Source organism: Cornus florida, unplaced genomic scaffold (assembly GCF_030987335.1).
Source record: "Cornus florida cultivar Cherokee Brave unplaced genomic scaffold, ASM3098733v1 CherokeeBrave_3.0.0_Hap2_Chr04, whole genome shotgun sequence".
NCBI lineage: Eukaryota > Viridiplantae > Streptophyta > Magnoliopsida > Cornales > Cornaceae > Cornus > Cornus florida.
This window is the reverse complement of record NW_026775574.1, coordinates 11,811,573-11,829,001: the sequence shown is the minus strand read 5'-3', so window position 1 is coordinate 11,829,001 and position 17,429 is coordinate 11,811,573. Positions and strand designations below refer to the sequence as shown.

The window sequence follows — 17,429 nt, the reverse complement described above, 5'->3', positions numbered from 1 at the left end:
CTTGAGAACCCACATCCTCTAAAATATCCTCGAGTTGAACATACACAAGTTGATTCTGCCATTTTAGAACATGATCCGGGATTGCGTCGTCATATATGGGAATATACTATCGACCAACAAGATGAAATTCGTCGAGCTTATATATATGCGAAACCATACCAAATTATTCTTTCAAAGTATACCCATTCTAGATCGGCAAAACATCTCCGTCGGTTTTAATCATCTTGGTTCAAATCATTTCTTTCTTGGTTATAGTATTCTTCTACAAAGGATGCTGCATTTTGTTTACCTTGCTTTCGTTTCGGATAGAAACCAATGGGGCATCCAGAAACCAATGCATTCACCCTTAAAAGATTTCGAAATTGGAAGAAAGTTAACGTTGGAAAGAATTGTGCTTTCTTAAATCATATATTGGAGAATTATGGTCCTTGTTCACCTCACAACATTGCCTATAAATTGTGCAAAGATTTAATGTATCAACCAGGTCATATTGATAAAGTGAATTCCATACATGGAAAAACTAACTTTAGAACAAATTTCAAATAACCAATTGAGACTGAAAACTTAATTTGATGCGGTTCGGTGGCTTACATTTCAAGCTTGTGCTTTTAGAGGGCATAATGAATGCCCTAAATCAAGAAATATGGGCAATTTCATTGAAATGGTAAAGATTTTGGCAACATATAATGAATTAGAAAATGCTCCAAAAAATGCCAAGTATACCTCACCACAAATTCAAAAGGAAATTTTGCATGTTCTTACTAGAAAAGTGAGAAGTAAGATTCGTGAAGATATTAGAGATGCCAAGTTTTGTATTCTTGTTGATGAATCTAAGAGATAGCAAATGGCTCTTGTTCTAAGATTTGTTGACAAAGATGGTTTTTTTACAAGAGCAATTCTTTTTAAAGATACAACTTCATTGACTTTGAAAAATGCGCTTTTTGTAGTTCTCTCTCATTATAATCTTAGTGTTCAGGATCTTCGAGGTCATGGTTATGATGGTGCTAGCAATATGCACGGAGCATGGACTGGCTTGCAAGCATTATTTCTTAATGATTACCCTTATGCATATTATGTGCATTGTTTGGCTTACCGAGTACAACTAACATTAGTTGCAGCATCTAGAGAAGTTATCCTTGTCCATCAATTCTTTTCAAAGTTGAACTTTATTATCAATATCATTGAAGCTTCTTGCAAATGAAATGAAGAATTACAATCTGCTCAAGCTGCTGAAATTGCCCATTTGATAGCTCTTGATGAAATTGAGATTGGTAGAGGAGCTAATCAGATTGGTACCTTGTAACGACCTGGAGATACTCGTTGGAACTCTCATTTTGATTTCGTTTGTAGCTTGATCAGGTTGTTTGGTCTTACATATTCAATTCTTCGAAACATCATTAAAGATTAATCCACTTGCTTCCAACAGGGGGATGCTGATTCTGCTTTTGATATTATCAGATCATTCGAGTTTACGTTTATTTTGCATTTGGTGAAAGATATTATGAGAGCAAGTAATATCCTTTGCGAAGCTTTGCAACAAAAATCTCAAGACATCCTAAATGCTATGCATTTGGTTTTGACTACTAAAAACATCATTCTAAAATTGAGAGAAGATGTATGGAACAACCTAATTGGGGCTATTAAATCATTTTGTGAGCATCAAAACATAGATGTGCTTGATATGAGTGCTCCTTATACAAAAGGTAAGGGTCGACCACGTCACACCCACAAGAAAATATTACACTTGAGCACCACTATCAAATTAATATATTCAATGGCACAATTGATTCACAGTTGAAGGAGTTGAATAGCAGATTTAGTGTAAAGGCAGTGGAACTAATTGTCCTAATTAAGTTCAGCTTTGGATCCTAGAGATGGTTACAAGTTATTTAAAATTGATGACATTTGGAAGCTTGCTAATAATTTTTATCCTCAAGATTTTACAAACCAAGATAGGATTATGTTGAGATTTCAATTGCAACATTATGATATTGAAGTACCTCGCCATCCACATTTTCGAAATATATCAACAACTTCTGAACTATGTAGAGGATTAATGGAAACAAAGAAATCAGATGTGTATTATTTGATTGATAGATTGATTCGTCTTGTCTTGACTTTTTCAATTTCTACGACAACTACAGAAAGGCCATTTTCAACTATGAAAAATGTCAAAACCAAACTTCGCAACAAGATGGAGGACGAGTTTCTTACAGATTACTTGAATATCAATATTGAAAAAGAAATTAATGAGACTTTTAGTTCAGATTCGATAATAGATGATTTTTGTTCTTTGTAAGATCGTCAAGCTCAGCTTTTGCAGTAGATATTTGGTATGTTTGGTTTATTTTTGTTCATATCTATGTCATATTTGACTATATATAGCCCTTTTTTTTTTGTAACAAATTGGCTATATTTTTGTATGAACTCTATTTATAATAGAAAGTTTTTGGCTTAAAATAGTCATATATTATATGGTAATATTGCTAATAGTTCCCCCCCTCCCCCCCCCAATAGAATCCTGGCTTTGCCCCTGCCCGTCCCGCTAACAGAAGAGTAGAAAAAACAAAAGCGTTTAATAAATTATAAAATAAGTATAATGTGTGTGTGTGTGTGTGTGTGTGTGTGCGCGCGCGCGCGCGCGTGTGTAAGTATAAAAAAGGGAGAAGAAGAAGAAGAAGAAGAATAGATCAAAGAAATGAATCCCTAGAGATGATCATGAGATTAGGAGAAGAGAGTGTTTCAGAGTATTAAAGCTATATACCACTAATTACTACACAAATAATCCTTTGAAAAAGAAGCCATGATAGAGAGGGAATATGATGAAATTTGTATTTCCTAGTTCGTGCTTACTACAGTAGTATTCAAGCTATTAAAGAAGATGGTATATGCATGATACAAGAAGCCCAATACTTGTGAACTATTATAACCCCTCCAAAGAACCTAAATAAGAATGAGGAAGACTTAGAGACTCCATGAGTACGTGGATCTCTCTGCCTCTGCCTGAGTCGTCGATCTCCACCAGAAGGGTATGAAAAATGGTGTCCAGTGATGCACCGCTCACTAGTGAGGGAGAGAGGGATTGAGGCCTCGAGGGATTGGTTTTGACTCTCTATGTCTTCCCTTAATGCGCCACTCACTATGATATCAATTCAGTTCACATGTCACTCCTTAAAGCTTAAGAAATTAGGGTTGTAACTAAGCTATTGTGTAAGAGGTGGGTAACTAGGTAAGCTGGTAAAGCCTAAAGAGATAAGTTATTAATATTATATAAAGCCTAAAGAAATAAGTTATTAATATTATATATATATATATATATATATTAAATAGAGTTATATGTTTAGCGGGGCAGGGCGGGGTCTCGGATATGTATAAGAACCTGCCCTCGCCTTATGACCCGTGACGGGTACAAAATTTGTATCCATGCCCTTCTCAATGGTATAAAAGTTATTCCTATATACGTTCTTAACGGGGCAGTAAAAATCACCACCCTTAGTCATTGTATATGCTTACCTTCTTCAATAAATTGACTTACCATTCAAAAAAAAAAAAAAATGATAGTTATGAAATACTAATTAATGATGGATTATTATTTTTAATTTATTTTTCAAAAGCGTCAGAAGAATTATTTCTTCCACATATCTCACCCTCAGATGATTGAGCCTCTCTACTTTATTATAATTGTTTTCAGGTAATTAAGTTTCTTAATCAGGTGAAAGGTGCAAAAAATAGGGATTATTATATATACATGTTTCCAAAAAATAGGGATTACCAAAATAATGACGTTAACGTACAAAACATTGTTTCTTTACCCAAACTACCCTTACTAATTTAGTATCAGTTTTATACATGTAAGTTCGTAACAGTTTTCTACAGAAAAGTATCACTCTTCACTCTTATGCACAGAGAGTTGGTCGGGCCTGTTTTGTTTTGGGCCTTACGACTTCTGGCTTGTACTCTTTTCATTACCCAATTTATACAAATTAATCCTCCCAAAAAAAATATTGATTCAGATTTTGGAGAAGGTAGGGTTTTCTTAATCGAACCAACGTTATTCAACTGGATTCATATAGAAAGTTTTGATACAATAAGACTGAAAAAAAAAAAAAGAAGAAGAAAAACCACTTGGCTAAATAATTAGTTGCAACAAAAGTCGCGAATTTAGTTCGGTGATGTTTATCATTACCTATTTATACTTTATTCTTGTCAAGCACGTCAAACTATATAAACCCTAGTCCCTAGCGGACTAGAATTCCCACATAAGTTGAAATTAGTACTTTCCTTAAAGATAAAGTAAAAAATAAAAACTTGTATGTATATATATATATATATATCCACACACAATTCAGGCAATCATGTTACGGAAACCCAAAAATTGCTACAACAATGGAGAAGAGGGCAAAGATTGATGGGTCTTCGGTTCCTGTGGGGAAGAGGGCAAAGATTGATGGGTCTTCAGTTCCGCGGGAGATCATGTGGTCTTCTGTTCCTCAGGAAATTATGTTGGAGATACTAAAGCAAATTCCTGTGAAAACCGTGCTAAGAATGAGATGTGTTTTTTAAGTTCTGGTGCACCATGATTGACCATCCATATTTCATTCGTTTGCACCATAATCACTCCCGTACAAAGCCTGGTTGTGTCAGCTTAATACTTATGGATGAACGTCGTGATGGTAATTATGACCTTTACCATGTAAATCCAGAAGGGGGTCCACCCTTACGCTTTCTAAAAGTGCCCTACCGGTGCGTTAAATATTATGGCGATTATTATGAATATGAACATGAGAAAAAAGAAACTTTACAGTCCGTTAACGGCTTAATTTGTATCCAAAACCGTATATGGAATCCTAGTACAAGACAACGCATATCCATCCCACCAAGGAAGATGAGTACAACAACTTTCCTAGACGCTGAGGTAGAAGAGTTACCACGCTGTGAACTGAGATTTTATTCGACATACATGTTAGGGTTCGATCCTTCTTCAGACGAGTACAAAATCCTTAATAAAGTTATGATTCGTAGCGTAAGAGGGGGTGATAAGAATGTCTGTTGGAGTACAAGATTTTGACTATTGGTACAAACTTGTGGAGAGATATTGAATCCGTACCGCATCAATCACGGTATAAATCGGATCAAATTTGTTGCACATTAGGAATGAGACTGTTATACTTGCTTTGAATTGAAATACGAGAAGTTCCAAATCATACCACTTCCTCAACATGTTGATTGTTAGAAGTGGGAGAACGTTTGGCTCTGATATGTATAGATAGTTAGGCAGTGGGCAGGATCTATATTTTAGAAGATTACAAAAAGATGGTTTGGAAGACTCAGGATTTTTATCTTTCCAGATTATTTGAAACGTAAAGATGGTACTGATGATATGGTTGATAAGTTGATACATAATTTTCTCCCCATTGGTACCATTCATACAGATGAGATTTTACTGTTGATGGAGGATCGAGTACCAAGATTCTTTTATTATGATCTAAAAAGTGAAAGGGGGCCGCCGATGGGATTTCAAACTTACCAGAACACATATATGGATAAGGGTGGCAATTCGTGTTCGTGGGTCGTGTTCGTGTCGTGTCGATATAAGGGTATTATACTAAATAGGTAAATCCAAACCCAACCCATTTAATAATCGTGTCAAGAATCTCAACACTAACACAACCTGTTTATTAAACAAATAATCATGTTAATCCGTTTAATGACCTGTTTATTAAAACGAGACATTTAATATTTAATCAAATACTAAATAATAGAAACAAATTGTCATAATTAACCCAAATATTCAAAATAAAAAGAAAAATTATAAGGCATAGACAAATTTTATGTTGAAATGACTTAACTATCTATAGTAATTAGGTAACATATTGCATAGGTTATATTCACGATTATAACATGTTAAGTTAAATGGGTCATAAACGGGTTACACGGGTTGAACCCCTCAACCCTAACCCGACACAGTTAAGTAAACGGGTTAATCGTATCGACCCTTTTATAACCCAAACCCGTTTATGCTAAACCCAAACCCTTTTAACTCGTGTCGTGTTCGTGTCGGAATGTCGTGTCGTGTCATAATTTGCCACCCCTATATATGGACATAACATCTGCTGCACCAAACATGTGGAGAGCTTATTCCGATATTGAAATATTGTAAAATTATACTTAGTTATTTTCTTTATTTAATTATTTTTATTTTTTTATGGTTATTCTCAATTTTCAATCTTCAATGAAATTGTGATTCAAAATCTCTTATCTGTTTTGAACAGATGCATGTTTAGTAGTTTATGTTCGCGACACAGCATTTTAAATTGGCCTAACCCCACCAATAATGGACCAGATAGGCTGATAGTATGTGTTATAAACCAGTTAATAAGCAGCAGTAGCTTCTATTTAACCACCTTCGACAGCTTAATTTGCAGGAAAATGAGTACATAGTTCATGTTGGACTTAGACATGCCTCAATGGTCTTTCAGCAAGACTTACACATTCATTAAACCTAAAACAATCCACAAGATGATCAATTGTCATTCCTGCAGCTTGCATGAATGAGTAGACAATGACCGGACCCACAAACCGGAATCCACGCTTCAGTAAGTCTTTGCTGATGGCCTCTGCCTTCGGAGTCCTCAGAGGTACATTTCTCGGGTATCTGTATTTGTTTATTATTGGTTTGGAATTCACATAACCCCACATATAGCTACTGAAAGATCCAAATTCCCTTACGATCTACACTTGGTTCAAAAATAAGTGGAATGAGCAATTTAATGCTGCATGTCACCATGAAACCTCAAGAGAGAGCAACCAAAAAAAAATTTAATTGGTGAAGACATACTCAAAACTTGCCTTTAGTATGCATTTGGCATTGTCTACTATGCACCTGACTCTGCTCTCTGCTAACATTATTTCTTTGTTGGAAACTATCTCCGTGATCTTCTTCTCCCCCATTTCGGCAACAATGTTGGCATCAAATCCAGCAAAAGCTTCTCTATGTTATCACCCAAAACATATGCTTGAACTACATATATAGCTTATTTATTGTAATATGACATTCGATCTAACGCAAGAAACCAAATTTTTTTTATTGAAGTTGAACAGTGGAAATATATATATATATATATATACCTGAAGACTTTCTTTCTTTTTAAAATTTCAGTCCAGTTGTAATCCATCAACATACCAGACATTGCAAGAAGCTCAAACAGTTGACTGTTCAATACACATTATTTTCAGTTAATTAAATTAGTTAAAACTGTCAACCATAATTACTAGATGAACTAAAACGAAAACCTCGAATGGCTTACTTGTCATCATAAGCTGGAACTCCCCAGCGCTCATCATGGAACTGTACATAAACTTTATCTGCAAAAAGATGAAATCAATCTATTGTTTCTCATTCAGTTAAAAATTTCCTCCCTAGTTTCATATTGTACTAAACAAACTGTATATTAGTGTCATTATTAGCATTTCTGCTGAAGTATAAATAGCAGTTGTAACTACCATTAAAAACCATGTTTAAATGAGAAGTATGCTGTTGGACTATAACCACCAAGTAGTAGTAGAATCTTCCTGAGTTCTATCATCTTTTAAGCAAGTTTGACTTTTTATTACTTTGAATTTCTCTTTTTTGCTTATCATTTTCCTGAATACTTAAAGGCAGGAAATATATTCCAAAATAGATGCTTGCAATAGCTTTGTCACTTGGAAAATTTACATTCTATTTGGTTCAGTTTTCGGTTTTCTATTTTCTATTTTCTAGATAACTGAAAATTCGAAAATTGTATCCCTTATTAGTTGTCCATCTTTGATTTTGTAACTTTTTAAGGGGACATGCAATTAATGCATTGTCCCCTTTTAAAATTATCAAATTATCCTTTTTGATTTTTTAAAGAGGACAATTAATTTGAGACATGTAAAAAGAGAAAAATTAAGTACTAATAAGGGACGGAGGGAGTATCTGCTTGGTTGACTACTTCTAAAATTATGTTATGAAAAGTCAATTAAAAAAGTCTCTTATCTATATCTATAATTTTTTGAAAACAATTTTATATTCTATGAGTTCTTAAGAACAATAAATTTTCTAAATGACAAACCAAACAAGCCCTTGTTCACTTAGCCATGCATGGACTCAAATTCTAAAGAAACAAAAAATATCAAGGTGGTTTGTTGGTGGCGTATGTATTTTGTCACTTGGTCCTATTATGAACTAAATCATACAATATCAAAGTTCTAGAATTCAAGTTTAGTATTCTACTGCAGACCTTAGCGCAGCATGCTGAATTTACAATATATTCTTTAAAATAAACCAAATTATTTGAATTTCAATATTGTACTATAAGCTTACCACTATTCTTTGTAATCCAATTACATCTTCTCAAGCCTTCTCCACTGCAATTTGAACCATGTGTGTGTTGGACATTTTTACCCACTGGGACTTCTCTTCTTTCAGGTGGTGCAAGACGACGGAGTGCTAATGAGATCCTTTGATCCAGCGGAGAAGAAGAATCCGTGAGAGACGAGTCGATAGAGTTTTGTGACAAAGACAGTGATAATGAAGACAGGGATAGAGGTGAATTGCTCTTGTGGAGCCTAATTGGGTAAAAACTCTTCAGGTGTTTGGATAAAAAGTAGTGGTCTGGCTTCTCTCTTGCTCTTGGACTTCTGTTCTTCTCCAGAACATCTCCTCTTACATTTTCTTTAGACATGCTTGAGAAGAAAAGAAAGTCCTTTGCCTTAATTGGGTAGATGTAAAGATGGGTTGATATTTATAAAGATTGGGTTTCCAAATGATTGGATGTCAAAAAGGGAAATGGAAGTTGGTTGGTGAAATGTGAATTTCATTATAGACTACCCTATGCACCTAATTATTTTATAAGCAAAATAATAAGAAGTAGTAGATTGGATTTGAAATTATTTTTTGAATAGGATTCAAAGGAATCTGTATATATAGGTTTTTTGAATCAGAATTGCCAAAGGCTCAAATTTCTGAAATGTCCAAAAAAAAAAAAAAAAAAAATTATTTAGACATAAGCTTAGGTTACAAAAAGGATTTAGTTTGTAGAAATGCACTGCACGCATTAGTTAGTATCAGATGGGGAAAAAAAAATTAAAAAATTGAATCTAATCAGTTGAATAAAACAAATTGACTTCCTAATTACCTATATTATTATGCAGATTAGGACAAAGATTTATATTATTCCTATAGTTAATTGAATTCTTGAGTCATTACCTGTCTTATTTTATCTATAGGGAATCTGAGTGATTCCTACTTCTGTGCAAGCCGTGTTGAACGACAATCATCATCCATTTGGTCAAATAACTAATATTTTTTTGTTTTTTTTCATTAATCCACATGTTAGAATTCTTAAAATTGAGACGAATATTGACTTGGCCTAGCTTTACATTCCACCTGAGTTAAAAGTATTAAAAGGAAGGGGGAAAAAATAGTTACTAAAATACAAATTAATGATGTATTAAATTTATTTTTCCCAAAAATTATTTCTTCCAAATATCTTGCCCTATGATATATGATTAAGTCTTTCTACTTTATTTTACTTAATTTTGGGTGACCAAATAAGGTGCAGTTTTGCTCTTGATGTTAAGGGTTTAGTACTTTGACTCACATTTGTAGCTGTGGTGTTTGTCTCAATGCAAGTGCAAAGGGTCCATTTCTAAACTTGTGCCCTACTCATATCCTTTGAGGTGTTGAGGCAAACCAATTGCCTGCAAAGACAGAGATATGCCATCCCTTTGTAAAAGATGAGCCTGTGGTACCTAAAATGAAGTCCAATACGAGCATGCCATTGTAAATTGATGATGACTAAGTTTGCACTCACAATTTGTCTTTCATGTAAAATAAGGCCTTAGTGCATTAAACCTCTCTCTGGTTTCAAAATGTTGCAAAATAACCCCCTCATTTTGCAATAAATGCCCACATTTTACCACCGGTTGCAAATTATTTCTATTTGACTAACTGTGGACAAACGGGGAGTTAAGATATGATGCAAAATGACACAAAACGTACCCCAAAGATCCATTGTCCGCACAAAATGGCAAAGTTTAGTCCGAATCTTACGTGGCATCTGATTTGACTGCCATGTCATGTCTAAGAAAAAAACCCAGAAACCTTTTCTCTCTTCATTCTCTTTGCTACCTCTTCATGTTCGCTTCTACCTCCCTTTCTTCCCTAGCTCCTATCTTCATCTCTCTATTTTTGCCTGTTTCCTATTCTTTCTTTTTTTTTCTTTTTTTTCTTTTTTTTTTCTGTAAATGAATAAATTATTTAAAAAGAGACGAGAAAACATTTTGAAAGTGGAGCTTTTTCCTTCAAATGTACGTTTATTTCTCTACTTCCAAATGAAAGTAGATACAGCTAGCAAGGCATAGTTTTAATGTCATTACCAATGGGGACTTAGAATCAGGAGACCAAACAGAAGTAATTTGGTCAACAACGGTGTTGAGTTCAGTCCCAGTCCATAAGAACTTCCTCAGGATGTTGTTGATCTGTTGAACAACCTGGAGAGACAAGATAAGATGACGCACTACTCCAGTAACTCTGCATGCTGATTAGGATGGGTTTGATAAGTTGAAGCCTTCCAGCATAAGAAAGGAACCTAATACTCCAATTGCTCACCTTAGCTGTAATTCTTTCAACTAGCATTCTACAATCATTTTCTTGAGGTCTATATGACCTAAGGGGAAGATGCACCCAATTAAATACATAATAGGTAATTGACCATTAGCAAAGCCACAAATTCTCACCATTTCACTATGCACATCTGAAGTAACATTAGATGTGATAATGATACTCTAGCTTTGACAAATTTGGGGTAAGATCGACCAGACAGAGAAGAGAAAACATTGAGTGCCTCAATGAGAGAAGAGAGGGAATTGCAGTCTCCATTGCAAAACAAGCATCAAGTTATCCGCAAAACAAATGTGAGAAATTTTGTTTGTTTTTACACCTCCAATGTTAAATGAAGGAAGGGTTATTTTCAATTTTTCTTGCAATGATGAATGATAGCACATCCATAACAATAACAAACAGAAAAGGTGAGATGGGTTCAACTTGTCTTTAGCCTATGGTACCCTTAAAGTAACCATATAATTCTCCATTAATATTCATAGCAACAGAGAATGCAGGACTTGTGATACAGGCTTCCACCTATAAAGAATGGAGGGAAGTTGAGGATTCTCAGTGTATCAATCAAGAAAGGCCAACTAACAGTATCATATGCCTGTTGAATATCAACTTTCAGAGTGCACTTGGGTATAGGACTCCTTGAGAAGTAGAGATGAGCTCCTTGAGAAGTTGTCCATTAGTAAAGAACTCTCTAACAGCCTTGGTTTCTCAAATTTTCGCTTGCTTCAATAATTTATTTTAAGTTCCTTATCTACGGAATTTTGTGTAACTTTACATCATATCTTAACTCCAGATATTTCTTTGTTAGCCAAATGGAAGTAATTTACTATATTTGATAAATTGTGGGTGTTTGTTGCGTCAGAAAAAACGAGGGGATATTGTAACCTTTTGAAACCAAGGGAATTTAGTGCACTAAAGCTGTAAAATAAACATCCACAAATTAATTTGAGGAAAGAAACCAAGAACAAGGATGCGCCTAAAACTATGGCTTATAAGCTAACCTTCATTAAGTGCAAAAATTAGCAAATTTTAGTAATTCATATATGTTTTTATATTGTTACGGCTTCAAATAAATAAATAAATAAAATAAAATAAATAATCACTCTTATCGTGTGAGCGTTAGTCTTTCACGTGTCAATAAACAAAAACATAATATACCCAACAAGTAAACAAATAACACAGTTTAAATAAAAAGTAAACCGATAAATGTATCTATTCTTAATTCTTAATGGTATTGATTTGATAGTGAAATTTGTAATTTTATTAAACACCAGAGCAGGATTTAGTTTCAAGAAATTATATAGCCATATGTATATTACAAAAAATAATAATAAAAAATAAAATAAAAATCATTCCCAAGTTATTTTTGAAGGAAAAATAAATCCTAAGGAGACACAAAGTAATATTTTGTATTATACCAATATATGTAATAAATTTAATGGGCCAGCTTGCCCCAGGGTAGGGGGATACCTACTCCCCTTGGGCCCAAGCTAGTTCCTTCTCTGATCGCCTCACATTTTTTCGAAGCCAAAAAGATTCTTTATTATTCCGTTTGATTTTTTGTAATTTACCAAGATTGTTATTCTAATTATTACTAAGTAAGCAAGACTCATGTGTCAACCTAGTTAGTAAAGTGTTCGACCCTCCGAAGGACGTGCATGTGTTCAAGTGTCTCATCCCTTAGTTTGCTAGGATAAAAATAATAAATAGAATAAAAAGTAAGCAGTCACATGTAGGAGACCAAGACCCAGAAAGCTGAGACAATAGCAGCCAAGCCCAATTGGACTAGAAAACACAAATTTACAAATTGCAACATTTTCAACAGATGAGGTGGCAACTTTTGTAGGGGATAACTTTAAAAAAATTGCGTAGTATAACAAGCAAAACTGTTACAACAACCAACCATCCACTCTCTTTCTAATGAACAAGTTTTTCCACTTTGAGTTGGACCAACTCTCTCACAAGCTCAACCAAGTCCCTTTTTGAGCTCCCACTACCCTTGACTGCTTCCACTGCTTTATCTCTCAGCTGCTTTGTTTTTTCCTTTTCAATTATGCTCCCACCCATTGACTTCGAAATTATCCGAGCCAACTCGGCCGAGTCAGGCACCTTATCTGCACCCTCACAGACTCGGACCGCAGCCCTCAAGTCCTCCACCAATAGTCTAGCATTCACATATTGGTCTGCCTCCATGGGCCAGCCCAGTATCATCACACCCGCCACTATTCCCTCCAACACCGAGTTCCACCCGCAGTGACTCACAAACCCGCCCACGGCTCGGTGACTCAGTATCGCCACCTGTGGAGCCCACCCCTTTATCACCATACCCCTCCCGGATACCCGTTCCTCAAACCCATCCGGCAAGGATCCATACCCGTCTGCCACTTGTTGGGCCGTTGGCGGTTTTATAACCCAAACAAACCGGATCCCACTCCATTCAAGCCCAGACGCCAGGGCCTCTATTTGGGCCTTCTTCAAAAACTTCTGACTACCAAAGCACACATACAAAACAGACCCATCAGGGCATTCATCAAGCCATGTCAACACCCGATCACCCGATTCCAAGGAAGGGTTAACCCGACCCATAGTCTCAGCCCCAACCCCTAAATTAAGCGGGCCGACCCCAAATACACGCCCGTGGCCCATTTTCTTCTTCAAGTGATCCAAATACTCACTTTCCAACCCATCAAACGAATTGAAAACGCAACCCCAACCCGAAGTGTTTGCAATGATGCAATTCATCACAAACTCCCACTCCGGATCCGATTCCCTGTACAGCCGGAACACAGAAGGAAGATGCTCCTCAGTAAAACTCGGAGACCTCGGTAAATCAGGAAAATTAACCACTGGTAAAGAACGAACGGTGTGCTTGTTGCGATACAGATAATCACAGACGGAGGTTAAAAAAGCCCCGGATGAGAAAAATGCAATCCTGGGGATACCGAGTTGGTGGGCCAGGTGGTGGGTCCACCCAAGGAAGAAATCAGAGAGGATAGCCACAGGGGGTTTAGGGTGGGACTGAAACCACTGGATTATTGGATCGTGAAGCTTACTCAGTGCGTTGATGATCGATACGTTGCCGGAGTTGCCGACGTCTCTGACGTTCTCGACGCCGGCAGGGAGAGAAGGGTGGTGCGGGAAAGGAAGGATCAGGGTTTGGATTGATGCGTGTGTGGAGAGAAGTGGGTTTAGGATTGGGAGGTTTTTGGGTGTGACCAAGATGGTTATGGTTAGGCCATGGAGGGCTAATTGGTGGGTTAGGTCCAGCATAGGTAACATGTGACCTTGAGCTGGGTATGGGAAGACTAGGATGTGGACGCCTTCTCCGGAGTTGGACATTGTTTAGAGAGAGAAAGAGATATAGAAAGAGAGAGAGAGAGGTGGGGCACTGGTGCGTTAGAAAGACCACAGCTGACCACAGCCTCTCCTTTTAAGTTCATGTGTGAATACATATGTCAGCAACATGACATAATTGTTGCTTTGATTATACGTAGTAAATGTATTTTCTCTATATATATATTTTATATTGTAAATTTGTAAGTGTCGAAAATGGATTAATTACACTAAATTATATTACTACCCTGAGTCCTGATATTTGTTTCTTCCGGGGCCAGAAGTTAAAAGTGTCAAAATTCAATAATGCTAATGTATTACACTCCGTAATAATATATTTACGTGGTACTCTACATATTGATAAAATTTGATAGTAAAAAAAAACACATAAAGATGTTGATTTTGTTGGGTACATATAACAAATAAAAATAATAAATATTGAATAATTTATTTGTATATAATTTGTTTAAATTTTTTTAAAACAAAATTTATAATTTAATTAAATTTATCAATCAAATTAATAGATTCACAAAGACCGGTGTTCAAATTTTTTTTCCTTTTTTTTTTTATTGGAAATACCAGGAGAAAGTTTCTCCAGCTACGTGTGAACACAACTACCACACATTTTTCCATATGGAAAGATATTTTCTGTTCCATGAATTTACAGAGAGTGTTACATATTCAAAGTAAGAAGTCACTGTCTCATCGATCTTTTTCTCCCATTTTTTCTTATCTTTAGGAGATATTTTCTTAACCAGATCTCTGAAGATATTTCTTATATTGTCCTCATGAAGAGGTGAATCAATCGCCCCGCAATGTAGGAAGACTATTCCTAGCAATATTCTCCATAAGAAAGTCATTTACGATTTTAAATGGGTGCCCCATCTCTGTCTGTGGAGTATGGACTTAAAATCAGCGTGCCATACCCAACAGCTCACAACACGCACTTATCCAACACATGTTGGCTTTAAGTGGGCCGTGTTGCATTCTGCCTTCTAGGCCCATTTTATGGTTTCTTTTTGGGTCATTTTTTTGGAATGCAGAGGCCCATTTTGTGTTCATTTTGATTGGTGGTGTGTCGAATATTTCTTGGAATGGGCTGATGGCTTCCCTTGTAGTGGGTTATTTGGTTCTCTATGATTGCCGATCAATGGATTTACGTTGGGTTCCTCCCGGTATTTTGGTGATGTGTATTGATGGTGTTTCTCTTTATCCCTTTGCTATCCGTATGGTGCTCCAGGTTCTCCCCTTGAATTGGGTTCCCTCTGTGTGTCGACAAAGGCACGAGGTGGTTAATGCTGTTATCCAGCTTTCCCGGAGTCATGCTCGTACGGGTTGCAATGGTTTTGGATCTTGGGGTACTGTTGGGTTGGGCTTCTATGTTTGGTCTGATGCTCTCTAATGTGGTGGCAGTTCTCGCTTGCCTTCTGGCTGTTGTCAGTAGCATCATTCCATTTTTATATTATCTGGTATCATCCGGTAACAGTTCCAAGGAGTCCTATGGTAGAGCCGATTAGGACGGTTGCGCGCACACATTTATGTATTTGTCTCTGTGCTTGCAGTGTGCTCCTCATGTATTTGTGGCTTTGATGAATATAACTTGTTTCTGTTTCACAAAAAAAAAAAATACATCTCACGCACTTTTGGAAAATGATAAAAAAAAATTGTTGTCTCAGTGGTCATAAAATATTAAAATGGATTGTAATTCTCATTAAAGGGTCGATCAAGAAACAATAAATATAAAGAATTTTCTTACAGCCTTGGATTAAACCTCAGAATTTGGGTGGATTAATTTTAAACTTCTGAAACTGTGCATTTGTGCAATAGTAAGTAACTATTGTATTTTACCAAGGATCTTTTGATATATAAGTGATATCTCTTTTTTCTTTTAAAATGAATTGTGAGAATTCCGATATTAAAATAAACAAAATAGTGTGTGTAGGGTGTGTTTTCCGACCAAATGTTATGGCTCGCCATTGGTCAGGTGTTAACGATTAAAATAAATTATAATTCCAAAAGGATTGATTTATATGACAAATATTATTTAATAACAAAATGATAATTAGTAAAATGAAAAAGCGCAATCCAATAAAGACGCATAACCTATATATTTTCCAAATACAATATATTATATTTCAAACTCCACAAATGTATTTTTTCAATTAACTAAAAAAAATGTAAATAATGAATACTTACAATGCCAAATGGTATATAACAAGTTATCCAAGTATTGATATATCCTAGATCCAAATTATTTTCAACTAATATTTTTTCCTAAATGTTATATATTTATTTCACATATTACACACACACACACACACACACACACACACACACACTATATATATATATATATATATATGCTTTTATATATAAATCAGGAAATTATTCTATACCAAGGGTTCTTTCAAGTTCCCAATGAAAAATAATTATTCTATCAATTGTTCAATTCAATATTAATCAATCACCTTGAATTAATATCGAGATCGAGATAGTTTAGTAAAAATAATCACTTACCACTAAGGTGGATACAATGATTAATTCTAAATTTAAAACATTATAATTACCATTATACTCTAATTTATTTCTTAGGCAGTCACATGAACTTCTTCATCATCGATTCTCGTGTACGTAACTAAATTGATTAAATTACTCATTGATCTAATAGGAGATGGTTTTAGAAGAACTAACCAGAGTTACTCATTAACAGATTTGGAGATGATTTTAGGGAAATGATTTTAGAAGAACTAACCGGAGTTACTCATTAATACATTTGGAGATGATTTTTGGAAGAACTAATTGGAATTACTCATGAATCTAATAGGAGGTGATTTTAGAACAACTAACTAGATTTAAATTAGCATTAGTTCTAAGAGACTCAACATCTGGACAAATAAATAAATAAATAAATAATAGTTCAAATTGTGTTGCTATCTCATCAAGTCCGAGTTAAAATTACTACACAACAATTAATTAATATGAAAAGCTCGAGGACTCCATTGCTGACGTAACCTTCCATTCTATTTCGGATTTTGAGCATCTTTATTTTTTAATTTTCTAGGTCGTTATCCTAGAGTGAGGTAAATAAATAATAGTTCAAATTGTGTTGCTATCTCATCAAGTCCGACTTAAAATTACTACACAACAATTAATTAATATGAAAAGCTCGAGGACTCCATTGCTTACATAACCTTCCATTCTATTTCGGATTTTGAACATCTTTATTTTTGGATTTTCTAGGTTGTTATCCTAGAGTGAGGTAAGGGGTGTAGTATAACCTTAAACTAGTATTTTCTTTGTAACTTGGAGTATACTATATGTGTGAGATATATTTTTGTAATTGGCAGATTTCAGTAACAAAACAAGTCCTAGTCGAGTTGTAATTTCAGTTACCATATCAGACTTGACATCAACTGCGAAATTCAAAGGTTGAACAAAAGAGGAAAGTACT

The 17,429-nt window shown here is 35.3% G+C and overlaps 2 protein-coding genes across 2 annotated transcripts; both read right to left on the bottom strand.

Moving 5' to 3' along the window:
- Positions 1–6,406: 6,406 nt before the first annotated feature.
- On the bottom strand, positions 6,407–9,423 carry LOC132302169 (uncharacterized). Its single transcript, XM_059799047.1, has 5 exons — positions 8,348–9,423; positions 7,308–7,365; positions 7,129–7,212; positions 6,850–6,991; positions 6,407–6,732 (listed from the first exon to the last, which is right to left on the bottom strand). Exons 1-5 carry the CDS (start codon positions 8,706–8,708, stop codon positions 6,454–6,456), a joined length of 924 nt encoding a protein of 307 aa, XP_059655030.1. The 5' UTR covers positions 8,709–9,423; the 3' UTR covers positions 6,407–6,453.
- Positions 9,424–12,401: 2,978 nt separating this feature from the next.
- Positions 12,402–14,058, bottom strand: LOC132302726 (UDP-glycosyltransferase 89A2-like). The gene has a single exon (XM_059799647.1). It carries the CDS (start codon positions 13,982–13,984, stop codon positions 12,563–12,565), a length of 1,422 nt encoding a protein of 473 aa, XP_059655630.1. The 5' UTR covers positions 13,985–14,058; the 3' UTR covers positions 12,402–12,562.
- Positions 14,059–17,429: the final 3,371 nt, after the last annotated feature.

What these genes read in the sequence shown, in the direction of transcription:
- LOC132302169 (XM_059799047.1), bottom strand. Translation starts at nt 8,708, where the DNA reads ATGTCTAAAGAAAATGTAAGAGGAGATGTTCTGGAGAAGAACAGAAGT. An exon ending in TTGGATTACAAAGAATAGTG is followed by an intron (nt 7,366 to 8,347) that starts GTAAGCTTATAG and finishes ATCTTTTTGCAG; the next exon opens with ATAAAGTTTATGTACAGTTC. An exon ending in GTTCCAGCTTATGATGACAA is followed by an intron (nt 7,213 to 7,307) that starts GTAAGCCATTCG and finishes TGTATTGAACAG; the next exon opens with TCAACTGTTTGAGCTTCTTG.
- LOC132302726 (XM_059799647.1), bottom strand. Translation starts at nt 13,984, where the DNA reads ATGTCCAACTCCGGAGAAGGCGTCCACATCCTAGTCTTCCCATACCCA.